Source organism: Amaranthus tricolor, chromosome 5, assembly GCF_026212465.1.
Source record: "Amaranthus tricolor cultivar Red isolate AtriRed21 chromosome 5, ASM2621246v1, whole genome shotgun sequence".
NCBI lineage: Eukaryota > Viridiplantae > Streptophyta > Magnoliopsida > Caryophyllales > Amaranthaceae > Amaranthus > Amaranthus tricolor.
In genome coordinates, this window is record NC_080051.1 from 14899948 (window position 1) to 14912479 (window position 12532).

At 35.2% G+C, this 12532-nt stretch overlaps 1 protein-coding gene across 5 annotated transcripts; it reads right to left on the minus strand.

The window, feature by feature from the left end:
• Window positions 1–1819: 1819 nt before the first annotated feature.
• Window positions 1820–9667, minus strand: LOC130812952 (uncharacterized). Of its 5 annotated transcripts, XR_009042144.1 has the most exons (10): window positions 8834–9667; window positions 7479–7567; window positions 7318–7374; window positions 7175–7248; window positions 6300–6524; window positions 5213–5326; window positions 4003–4110; window positions 3709–3862; window positions 3344–3455; window positions 1851–1958 (listed from the first exon to the last, which is right to left on the minus strand). XR_009042144.1 is itself a non-coding variant. In XM_057678609.1 (5 exons), exons 1-3 carry the CDS (start codon window positions 9195–9197, stop codon window positions 7348–7350), a joined length of 480 nt encoding a protein of 159 aa, XP_057534592.1. In that variant the 5' UTR covers window positions 9198–9667; the 3' UTR covers window positions 6384–6524; window positions 7175–7248; window positions 7318–7347. The 5 variants fall into 5 exon arrangements, 1 of the variants encoding a protein (XP_057534592.1); XR_009042141.1 differs by having other exon boundaries at window positions 1820–1958; window positions 3709–4110; XR_009042143.1 differs by having other exon boundaries at window positions 1857–1958; window positions 3709–4110; window positions 7337–7374.
• Between the last annotated feature and the right edge of the window lie 2865 nt (window positions 9668–12532).

Genomic DNA, 12532 nt, shown 5'->3' on the forward strand with positions numbered 1-12532 from the left:
GATGATTATGGTCTTGAATAGCTCTTACAAATAAGCGAAATTTTATTGATCTTATTCGGTCAGCAATTTCTACGCATGCTATGAGTTTTGCATCCTTTTCAATTCTATGTTACTTGGACTCGTATGCTCATGCCAGACAATCATATATGTCCAAGTTTTTGAGTTGGCTATTTTATGAAGAACTCCCAAGATATTGAACCCAATTAAAGTGTCCAAGTGTCATATCTATGCCAAATTGTCAAAGATACAATACTTTACTTGAGGTGAACTAAAGAAGCTTAGACTCCTGGTAACATATGTGATACTGCCTTGGCTATTTAGCAAATTCACTTTTGCAGTGAATAGACTTTGAATCTCAACTTTAACAAACAGAAATACGAAGGACAATTATAAATTGTATGATGAAAGAGAGAAAATAGTGTTTTGTTAGTATTGGTCTGGGAGTGCTTATTCTCTCTGCACAATTACAACTATTGCATAAGGTGTTTTGAGTTTTGAGTATTTGACGACTTCATTTTTGTAGCACTGGGCATAGATAGGATGTCTGAAAGTGACATAATTTGACCGCTATATGCATTCTAATATGGATTGGGAAATTTTGAATCTAATGTTTCAGTTTTCAGATTTTAGAAAGATTTATAACTACTATACCTAATACTTACCTAGATAGGATCAATGAGTGATCAAGAAAACTCATAGCCTAGTTTGTTGGCCACAGTTGCATTAAGCAGAATTAACAGCATATGATCTCGCGCAGTGGGAATATGTGTCTTAATTTGTGGTAGTGAAGGCCAGCATCTGCACAGCCCCTTTCTATTAGGTAATAAATTCCTTTGAGATTGAGATTTTGGCATTATTATTGTTTTCTACATTATAACATGGATTGGAAATTTTCCGACAAAAAATGTGAAGCAAATATGTTTAGTATCTTAAAATTTAGAACCAATATTTGATTTTATTTTATTATTAAAAACTAAAGCCCTATTATCAGTACCCGATATCTATTGATTATGGTTCAACGATTATATAAAAGCTCAAAAACTAATGTGATTGTTTTTTAGAGGTATCAAGCAAGATCTGAAAATTAGGTTTCAATTTAGCTTAGTTCAATTAAGCTCAATTTTAGCTTAGTTCCATTCAGATCAATCAAGTCAGTTTGGAGGTTGCTGGGAAGGTTAAATGATTGGATTGAAGTTTACCAGATTTCATTCTCACATTATCAGTTAAAAAAATGGACGGTGAAGTCGTTATAACATGACGATGCCTTTTGAACTAAAGGCTTTCACCTTTCTTGCTCATTTGGTTTTGGCTAATCAATATTTTTACATTGGTTATCGAATCTAGGATTTATTAAGAATTTGAATTTGCTAAAAAGAGGGATCCAATTTAGAAAGGATATTAAGATGGTTTTGTTCAGCTCTTGTGTAACTTAAGAAAGCTTGAAAAGCTTCATCTGAAATCTTTGTACTTCTATTTCTATACGGCTACTCCTTGGGTGTGGAGTTGACAACCGATAACGTCATTGCTCAATACTTTTTTGACAGGTACTGTATATATTTTGCATATTTAAATTTCATTCTAGTATTTTCGATTCAGCAATTAATTACTTTCTATTCTTCAATTGTTGATTTTAAAAAATAAACAAAATTTGCTTGAGATTTTAAGACAGATTTTGCATGAAAAATTTAGTGTATATAATGATAGGAAATTTTAAATTGCACATTCGACCATTAAAATAGGAGTGTTAATAGTTTAATTTAAATTTTAGAGATATATTTTTAATGGTATTTAATAAATTAAAAATGATAGAATGTTGTTTCCACGAAAATTAAAAATTACGATATGTAGATGTTGATTATATAAAATATGAGCTCTTGAGTTCTCAGGACTCACTTTTAGATGTTAAGTACATTCGATTTCAGCTCCATGCTTTGCAGTTTCTCTATGGCTTCCAGTGCCTGATGAGAATAAGAAAGAATTATAATGATGAAATCTAACCAAACTTTCACTTATGGATTTTACAAAAAATGTAGATAAGAGCACCTAAGCAATAGTACTGTTTAAAATAAGAATAGATTAGATATAGTCGATATAATCAACAAAAACCGGACTGCCACAAAACTCCCTACTGTTTTCGACAGTGCAGGGTTAGGGTGCATTGTGTTACAGTGTGCACAGGCGTGCACGGACAATTGTACCAGCTACAATACAGTAAGCTATCATCCCTTAGGAGACGACATAACAGAAGTTTACGCTCCTGATTGTGGCGTTGAACTACCAACTATCAGCACAATATTGGGTAAGCTAGTGGGATACTGATCTAATTAGTACCTATCGCCATCGGAAGCCTTCTCACACGTTCTTGCTTGAGATAATAAGTCATTTTCTATCCTCGCGAACAAAACACACATCGAGATAGGAGTAGGCGTAGTGTCAAACCATAAGGGACATTTTCTTCTGGTGTGTGTTTTGCAGTAATGGACTCAAAAATTCAAGCTTCATTCTTGAAGATCATGGACAAGGAATTAAACAGAAAATGGGGTGTTTTACTGGAACTAATACAACTTGCAGTGAAGCAACAAGTATTAAAAAGTGGCAACATGAACAAAGCTAGTCAGGTATGTCTAGTTCAGACATAAAGTCACAAACATATGAGAGAAAGAAACTTGGTTAAAACGAATAGAACTGAGTAACATTTGCAAAATAAGCACTATTCCCCCGCCTATCAAATTTTTAGCAAAATAAAAGAAATTTTGAGTCCATGGGGTAAATGCAGAGTTGCAATATAGCAGCACCTAGAAAAATTTCATTTACAGACTATGGTCTAACAGTAAGATTGGGTTTTACGGTTAGGATTGAGAAACAACTTTAATTTCAACAAAAACACAACAAATGCAAAACGATAAATTGACATAGTTCAGCCTATATGACCCATCTCCTCAAGCGAGATAAGAGTTCGAACTAACAAAAATAAAGAATAAGTTTTTCTAAAGAAATTTATTATTTCCTAAACTCCCACACAGAGTACATATAACTCATCACTGATGTGGAGTTGCAAACTCAACTTATTAAAACTCTCGAAAGATTTCTCTATAAAAGCATAGAAAATTAGAAATGAGACCCAAAGTCTCTTGATAGCAAAACATATACTCATAAGTCATAATCACCTATGACAGGAAAATGTAACTGCCATTCGAGGACATCCCTCTGCAAAATGGTACCTTGCACGCTCATGCCGCACACTAACAAGTGCAGATTGCTTATACATCAGACAATTCGCAGATGTTTTTTCCTTTAAATCTTTTGTATATTCAAAGTATAGACTTATGACCATAATACTCACCTAAATTAGTCTTATCAAGCAGTTGTTTGGTCAGAACCACCGCCTTGAATGAACTGAGGAGAATGTCCAGTGACCATGAATTGAGGTTGTCCAGGAATTGGAGATACCACACCTGAAAAAGTTAATGATTCTTGCTCATGAAAAACAGCAAAAACTATTTCAATACGGTAGTCTTTTCGCAAGCCAACATCCATGGCTTCCCTCCTTCGCAGAAACCCCTTCATCTTCTTCTAATTTTCGAAAATAACGAACAAACAGTGGGTATGTTTGTCCCCTTTTCTTTCTTTGATTTTCGAAATTAATTGCATCAATCATCTTCATTTTTTTCTTGATTTTCGAAGCATAACTCCAGAAGCCATTCTTACCTCTTCTTGATGTTCGAAATACAGCAGCAGGTCTCTTTTACTCTTTTTCTTTTCGGTTCGGCAGTCAGCAACTGTGTACACGTTCTTCTCCTTTCCTTATTTCTTGAAGATCAACAGCAGCAGCCAATCGGCCTTTGTTTTCTTCCCTTGAATCCTTCGAAGGTGCATCAATTGCCTTCTTTTATTGTTTGATTGAGCCGTCAGGTATTTTGGGAATTTTCGAAACACAACCGTACACTCCATTTGTTTTCCCACCTGATAATTTAATTGAAGGAACAAAGATTCTATACATACCTGCATTCGAGTAACCACCCAAATCAAGTATCTTTTGCACATTTCTGGAGTTGAACCAAAGATGTCGCCTAAAAGGCCAGCAGATTTCACATGATTGAGTGCTGTTTCCTGCAATGCCAAAAGCTCTCTTGATTAATAGAATATAAACAAAAACACCACTTAAGCCACAAAACAATCAGAAATTTCTTTATTCCAACTCACAAGCTGGAAATTTCACTATTATACCTGCAGATGATTCATTAACGTTTCTATACTCTCTATAATGAAAGAACCAGCAAGTTTCTGTTAGTTTGTCAACTTATTCTACCATTCATAATCACCCTTTAGGTCGCTATAAGAATTTAATTCCTACATATACCACACATAGTCATTAGAAAGCTATTGCCTTCGCAGAGATGAATATATTACAGAATAGACTTGATCCTGAAGCTAATGTGAGGGGAAAATGGAGTAACAATACTAACTAATGAATTGTTCCGGTAATAATTTCCAACAGCAAGTTAATACGAACATTCCAATAAGAGAAAAGACATCTTTAGTAGTGAGATTTCTGATCTTGGAGAAGCCACAACAACACCCTCCTTCATTTCTCTCTCCCAAAGCAAGAAAGTTGAAATTCTTAGCCAGCAAGTCTTACTGTCAGCAGTATATTACATACGAATATACTGTTGCAAACTTGCAATAGCAATTAACTTGCCATTTTATATAGAGGAATATTTGTTGATATCATTGAGAAGATAAGTGTGACCTTCAGTTCCAGTGTAAGCACAGAACTCTTTTGAATCTGATTGTTACATGATATTTTGTCATTTAGGAGTGCTAAATTTCATACTTTTTAAGTTGCATGACGCGTGATAATGTTTAAGAGATATCTGAGTGCTGCTACTTTTTTGTAGATCAGCATCCAATTTCAAAATATGATGTTTAATGTCTAATTTGGACACTGAGCAATGCCACAAACTGCTCAAGACCAGTACTGTTTTTGCTCCCTCTTCATACAGTCATATATTCAACTGTGATACGTAGCTATAGTCTAGTTTTCACTTGTCCATACGATACATTCCAACATATTAAAATGAGGAATCCACATAACATAGCATATAGGATTAACCGAGTTGTTAAAAAGTTTTGCTAGAGTTAAACCCCATAAGAATAGATAATTAGACAAATTTATAACAGAGCAAGTCAGCAATATGTAAAAATTCCATACCTGCCAAGGTCATCAGATAAGGATGAGGTAAGCCTCTCAATACTGTAGTGCTGATCTGAATCAAGTTCCCACAATGCAGGCTTACCCACTACTGGTTGAAAATTACCTAAAAATCTGGTAAAAAGGTGGCAACATTATTCTCAAAGACGTTAATAAACATATACTGTTATGAATAGTGTCATGAATGGTGTGACTTGAGTGCGTGCATTCATGTGTGACTCTTGGGATGGAATCCAAGAGTGTGTTAATATAGGTGTATAAAGTTGAGTCTTGATGATTGTGGTTTATGATGGTGATTAAAAGTATGGATTAATAAGGTAATGAAGTGTGAGTCAATCATAAGAGTTATGGGACTTAATGAAGAAGTGCAAAGGCTTAATTCAAGATGCTCTACTATGCAAGTCGAGCAATGCTGTCAGAAGCTCTCTGAAGTGCCGCTCGGCCAGCTCGCTCGACCGAGCGAGCTCCAAGGTGGGTCGAGCGAGCAGACAGAATGCAACCAGAAACTTCCTGTAGCCCGCTCGACCAAACCACTCGATTGAGCGAGCCCCTGTTTTGGTCGAGCAAAGTCTCTGATGCTCCTAGGATGCAGTTTTTGACTCTTCAAGTACTTGGGGCTATTTCATTATTATTTATTCATAGTTTTAGTGTACTTAATGTTACTTAGTGTGATCTCTCCTATAAATAGAGAGCTCTCATACACACATAAAACACATCAAACACAACCCCTAAGCCAAACACATAACCTTTTGATTTTATCTCTTACTCAATTGTAATACTTCATTTGTAAGAGTGTTTTATACTCATTTGATATAATATAAAACAAGAAACTACACACGACGGAGGACGTAGCCATCATTGGGTGAACCTCCTTAAATCGTTGTGTCTCTTTGCAAGTTGTACATTATCAAACATTTGTTTAGTTCATTGTTATTATTATCGTTCATCAAAGTTCTTAGCATCGTATCGATTTTGGCAAACATTTCATATACATATGACATTGTAAATGGAAACTAAAATAAGGAAGAGAAATTAATACAATAATTATAGAAACTAAAAGAGAAAAACAGGAAGAAGCTCAATTCACCCTCTAGCAAGATCTAAAGCCAGCAGAAACACACCCTTGAAAGCAAGCTTTATAATCCTTTGAAAGATAAGGGTTCCTCGGGAGGTAAAAGTCTATGGATACCGTCAAACTCAGTGTTTCAAAATAGGAGTTTGAGTGCGGTAGGTGATGGGAGGGATAGCCAAGAGAAGGATAGAACAATACACATTTCCATCCAATAATCTGTACGCAGCAGCAGCAATATATCTACAACAGTGTGCATTCCAGAAAGCAATATAAGTAAGCTAGTCAAGTGGAGTTTTCAAGTAAGAAATCAAAATATGGATTCTCTTGATGCCCCAACCAATAAGAGATCAAAATCATAGAGCAGTTACATGGCACAATCCTAATACACAAAATTTTTAAGAAATGCGTTAAACATTGGTTAAATATAAATAAAGGTCATTTTCATATCCCAAAAGACGACACAAACTGTCTTCTGTGACTTCCAACATGAAAACTATTTCTAACAGTACATTGGCTTCAAATAAACCTAAAGTTATCTCTCGTTGACATTTCAAACATTTGAAAGCACACTTTGTTCATGTATCTAGTGTGGAGAGCAATTAAGTATCTATTCAATAATCCTAACACTTAACAAAAAGGGAGTTTTGTGATAAATTACAAAAATTCAGAAAAATTGATTATCTTAAACAGGATTTAGTCATCTCCATTGTTTTGCTATCATTTCCTCCCCTTAACAGTTGTATTATCTTTTTTCTATTCTCTAACAGTCTTGTTTTCTTGATATGACTTTAATTTCTACCATAAATATTTACACTTTCAATTCGCATGGCCTAGGAAGTCAATATTTGAGGAAATAAAGAAATTACCAATATTTGTTTTCACTCACTCACCATAGGCAGTAGATACCCTGATCTAGGCGGAGGAATTTGCTTGGCTTCAGTCCAAGCTCCTGTTCTATTTTGTTCTGAAAAAAAAGATTTGCTTAGTATCCCAATTGAAGTTGCTCCCAAGAAAGCCAGTTATCAACACTTACAAATTAAAGCGATCCTCACATGTTCTTTGATTAACAGCCAACCCAAGGTGTCCATATCTTCCAGAACGACCAACCAGGACGGCACATAGATTAATAAGTATAAAGTACTTATCAGAAAAGGAAAAAATCTAACCCAAATAGAAAGAAAGAACATAACATACTCTGTGCAGATAGGTTTCAGAGTTCTTTAGGAAATCAAAATTGATTACAACATTTACGGCTTGAATGTCTATACCTCTGGTAAACAGATCTGAGAAACCAAGAACACTAACTGTAAGAACACAAGTTGATGCCAAAAAGTACAAAATTAAGGAGCTATTGAAAACCTTGCAGCAAAAAACAGCAGTTCAACCTGCACTTTCAGAAATGTCCAAATAAGCAGTTAGTGGTTCATAAACTACAAATGGCTTTCATCCAATATATTTGGTAGGAATTACAATTGATGATAAACTAAAGTTTCATACAACCCAATATATTCAGATAATATAACCATAATAACCGTAGGTAGTTATAGCATAACTAACAAAACTGAATAACATGAACTTTGCAAAACCTAGCGAGTCACGACCTGCGACTTGTGTATTTTCTAAAATAGAAACTTGGCTTGGAAAGCTTGTGATCCGCGAGCCTTTTCGCGATTAGTAAAAAATACATTCCTCAAAAACAGTAACTTTGCAATTTTGTGATATTTCCAATTAATTATTTACTTAATTAATTTATTTGATTTAATTAATTTATTAATTTTCGAAACCATTACACGCTCTAAATGACAACAATAATTGGATGAATGAGCTATTAAAGACAATATAGAAAACATAGAATGATCTTTGAATATAAAATGATGATAATATCAATTACAAGATGTTGCCAAATATTATGATTAGATTTAAAGTTTCATATCAATGATTACCATAAATATCATTTTACAAATAATTAAATTTCTATCAAAGCGTTAATCACTGAAAATGTTGTATACAAAAGGCTGTTTCAACACCTCTAAAATATTATTTGATATTATATTTTTAATATAAACAAATTTATTAGTTATTTAAATTTTATTACTCCTATTATTTATGCCAAATTAATTAAGATAGTATGAGAATGAAAGTTGTTTTCTGTATTCAAAGAAGAGAGGAAACCATCTCTTAAATACAACCTAAACACAAGTTAATTAAGGTTACAAAATACCGACAAAATAATTACATAGCATAAACAACTACGAAATATATTTGAAGAATAATGCTAAAAATACCAAGAATAATTTGTGCCTTGGGAAGAAGAATGCACAACTAGGATTTGCCAAGGGCTTTAGTGAGTAAGTCAGCTAATTGTTCACCCATGTGAATATAGGAGGTCTGAATAGCCATTAAGAATTTCATCGCGAATGAGAATAAGGAGCCAGAAAGTGTTCAGAAAAAGAGGAGGGTTCATTGCCAGCAGTGATAGCTGCCAAAACATATTTGTGTCTCTCAAAAATTACCATAATTTACATAATAAGCTAAAGAATAAGGAGTACCTGAGGACCGTGTTGAGGGAGTTGGTGAAGTGGAATATGCGACCGGTGTTGGAAGAATTTGAACTGTATTGGTTATGTATCCTTTGAGACAACTTGATGGTTGTCGAAGACAATTTCCTTTATCCATGGACGGAGAGGCATGAGTAGCAGAGGAATCTTTAGTTACAGAAGAACTATTTGAGCTATCAGGCGGTGGTACAGTTGTTGTAGTTTGGAATCCTGGTGTATTAGAGTTTAAAAGGTAGATTAGTTTGAAAACACAAGGCTCTAGCCACATTAAGGATATGTTGGTGTTTACGCTCAACGGGACCATTTTGTTGGGTGTCAACACAAGATGTTTGATGTATAATTCCCTTTGTAGCATAGAATTAACGTAGAGAAGTAAATTCTAAGTCATTGTCACTACGCAAGAGTTTTATACTTCTATTAAATTGAGTGTGAACCATTGCGTAAAAATATTGGATGAATTGTTTGACTTTGCTCTTGGCAGATATCAAATATACCAAACATCACGAGAAAAATCATCAACAATCGTAAGAAAGTAATATGCACCACAATTAGAAGGAACCCCGAATATCGCAATGTATTAAATCAAACAAATCATTAGCTCTATTTTCACTAATCGGATCATTACGAGTTTGATAAGCACGCAAGCAAATATCACAAGGACAAGAAAGTTTGTGTAAACTAGAGGATTGTTTATTTTTGGAAAAAACTGGGAGAAAAGAAAAAACTTTGCAAGACGGAAGTCCAAGTCGTTGATGCCAAAGCTCTGGGGGTACTCAAAACAGTAGTCTGATAGGCATGAATGTTCGTTGTGGACTTGAACCAATACACGCCATCGCAATGTTCACCCACTCCAATCAGGGTCCTCAAAGTGTGGTCCTATATGAAAGGTAGCGTGTCAGTGAATGTAACATTATAATAAGAAGTATGAAGCAATTGTGAGACAGAAATTAAATTGCAAGTCAAATCTGGAACGTATAAAACGTTACTCATATGTAATTTGTCACTCGATATTATCATTTCGGCTTCGGTAGCTATAACTTTTGTTCTGTTGGGCAAACCAACAGGAGAAGGAGGGACATGGCTAATATCGTTGAATAAGCTTTTGTTACCACTCATATGATGTGAACAACCAGAATCAATTATTCAACGATGAGCATAATACATACCGTCTTGCTTAGCAACAGAAGAAGAGTTGGCCATGTTTGTAAACATTTTCATGATGTGTTGCCATTGTTCGATCATTATTAGTAAGAGGAGAATGAGAATGACTTGGAAGTGCACCATTGACAGCATGAGCAACTAGAGTATGACGTTCACCACGACTGCCGATAGTCTTCTCACCACGAGTGCCACGATTGTTGCGAGAATCATCGAGTCCTCGTACTGCTGCTCTATTTTTTGCATACCACCATTCAGGGTATCCTATAAGCTCAAGGCAGTGATCCTTATCATGTCCAGGCTTATGACAGTGAACACAAGTAACTGAGGTATTATTGGAAGTAGAACCACGACCCTTTAAAGAAGATCCAGGACAAGGTGGACCTAGTACAGAAAATCCAATTGCTTCTGGTTTACATTCATTTGAGCGAACTAGTCGAAGATTTCGTTATTCTATAGAATGGCTTTTGAAAAGACCATGTTTAATGGAGGAAGAAGATCTTGTATTAGCATATTTGACTAAATATGGAAGTAATGTGCAGAATCCAAACTGATAAGAAATAAATGAGTACGTTCGTCATCTCGTTCTTTGGCCAACTTAGCTTTTGAACCAATTACAGGGGCAGAAGCAAGGAGTAGCAAGGTACCCTTGAATTTCCTCCCATAATTTTCGAAGCCGTCCATAATAAGTGACCACTGAGTCACTATTTTTAGAACAAGTGTAAATTTGACGCTGAAGTTCGTTAATTCGAGGACAGTTTCCAATCGAGAAACGTTGTTGAAGCTCATCCCTCATATCTTTTAATATTTTAAGTTAAGGGGACGGTAGAGCAGTTAGATGCCTCGAGAGTATTTTGCAGCCATGCCGTGAGCATTGAGTTAAGTTGAGCCCATAGTCCATAATCATACGAAGTTTCGGGTGGTCTACATATTGAACCATCCAAAAACCCAATTTTGTTATTGGCCGTAAAGGCATCACCCCGGAGGACGACCGGTGCGAAAACTAGATTTGTATTGCAAGCAAGATGGAGGTAATATGGAGGTAATATATATATTTGCATTATTCTTTACATTAAATTCTCTACTATCAAACCAATATATTATTATTATGTCAATGATTACATTTTAATGAAAATATTTAAAGTTGATAACTATAGTATTAACTTGAATTATTATTTAAAAATCATATTTTTATATAGATTGAAAGAATGAGTAAAATGTATATTTTTTGAAAATGTTTTTCTCCCTCATCCTTGTTTACAATGTATCCTTATATAAGGATATGATTTAATTAAGTAAACTTGGCCTAAAATCATACCACAATATAATATTACCATATAGCTAATATTCCCAATTATCCTAGAATAATGTGATATGATATTGTTGCCATATAACTAATATTGATATCAATCACAATATTCTCAAATATTCCCAATACCCCCCTCAAGTTGAAGCATGAGGATCTAGAATGCCCAACTTGGAGAGTAATAGATCGAACTGTTTCTTGCCAAGAGCCTTTGTGAAAATATCAGCCAACTGAGATGATGTAGGAACATGAGCTGGAGAAATTAATCCGTCATTAATCGCATCTCGGACGAAATGACAATCCACTTCAATATGCTTGGTTCGTTCATGAAAAACAGGATTCTTTGCTATATGTAGGGCAGATTCACTATCACAAAATATCTTAATAGCTTTCGGATGTCTGACACCCAAACTTAACAACAAGGCCTTAAGCCATTTCAACTCACAAGTTGATGCAGCCATAGACCTGTATTCAGCCTCTGCCGAAGAAAGAGAGATAGTAGGTTGTTTCTTGGTTTTCCAAGAGACAGGAGATTGCCCCAAAAACACGAGCCAACCAGTAAGTGATCGACGAGTGATCGGGCAAGCAGACCAATCTGAATCACACCAACCCTGCAAAGTTAAATCACAATCTGCACTTAACAAAATACCCTGTCTTGGGGTACCCTTCCAATAACGAACCACTTTTAAAGCGGCCTCCCAATGCTCAATGTGTGGTTCCTGCATAAACTGAGACAATATATTACGGAATAGGCTAAATTCGGCCTAGTGACTGCAAGATAATTTAAACGTCCAACCAACCAACGGTACACTTCTGGATCAGGTAGAAGCTCTCCATCAGCCAAGCCGAGCCTATGATTTTGCGGTATGGGAAACCTACTTGGTTTAGCCCCTAACAAACCAGCTTCAGAAATAATGTTTAAGGTATATTTCCTTTGACACAAAAACAGACCTGCAGAACTACAGGCCACTTTTATGCCCAGAAAATATTTCAAAGGACCTAGGTCCTTCATTTTGAAACAATCATTCAAATATGCTTTGAAAGTACATAATGCAGCAGAATCATTCCCAGAAATAATGAGATCATCGACATACACTAAAACATTAATCTGGATATTGTCCTTAGTAAATGTAAAAAGAGAATAATCAGAATAGGACTGTAAAAAACCATATGTTTTCAAAGCGGTGACAAGCTTTGTGAACCAACATGTGGGAGCCTGTTTGAGA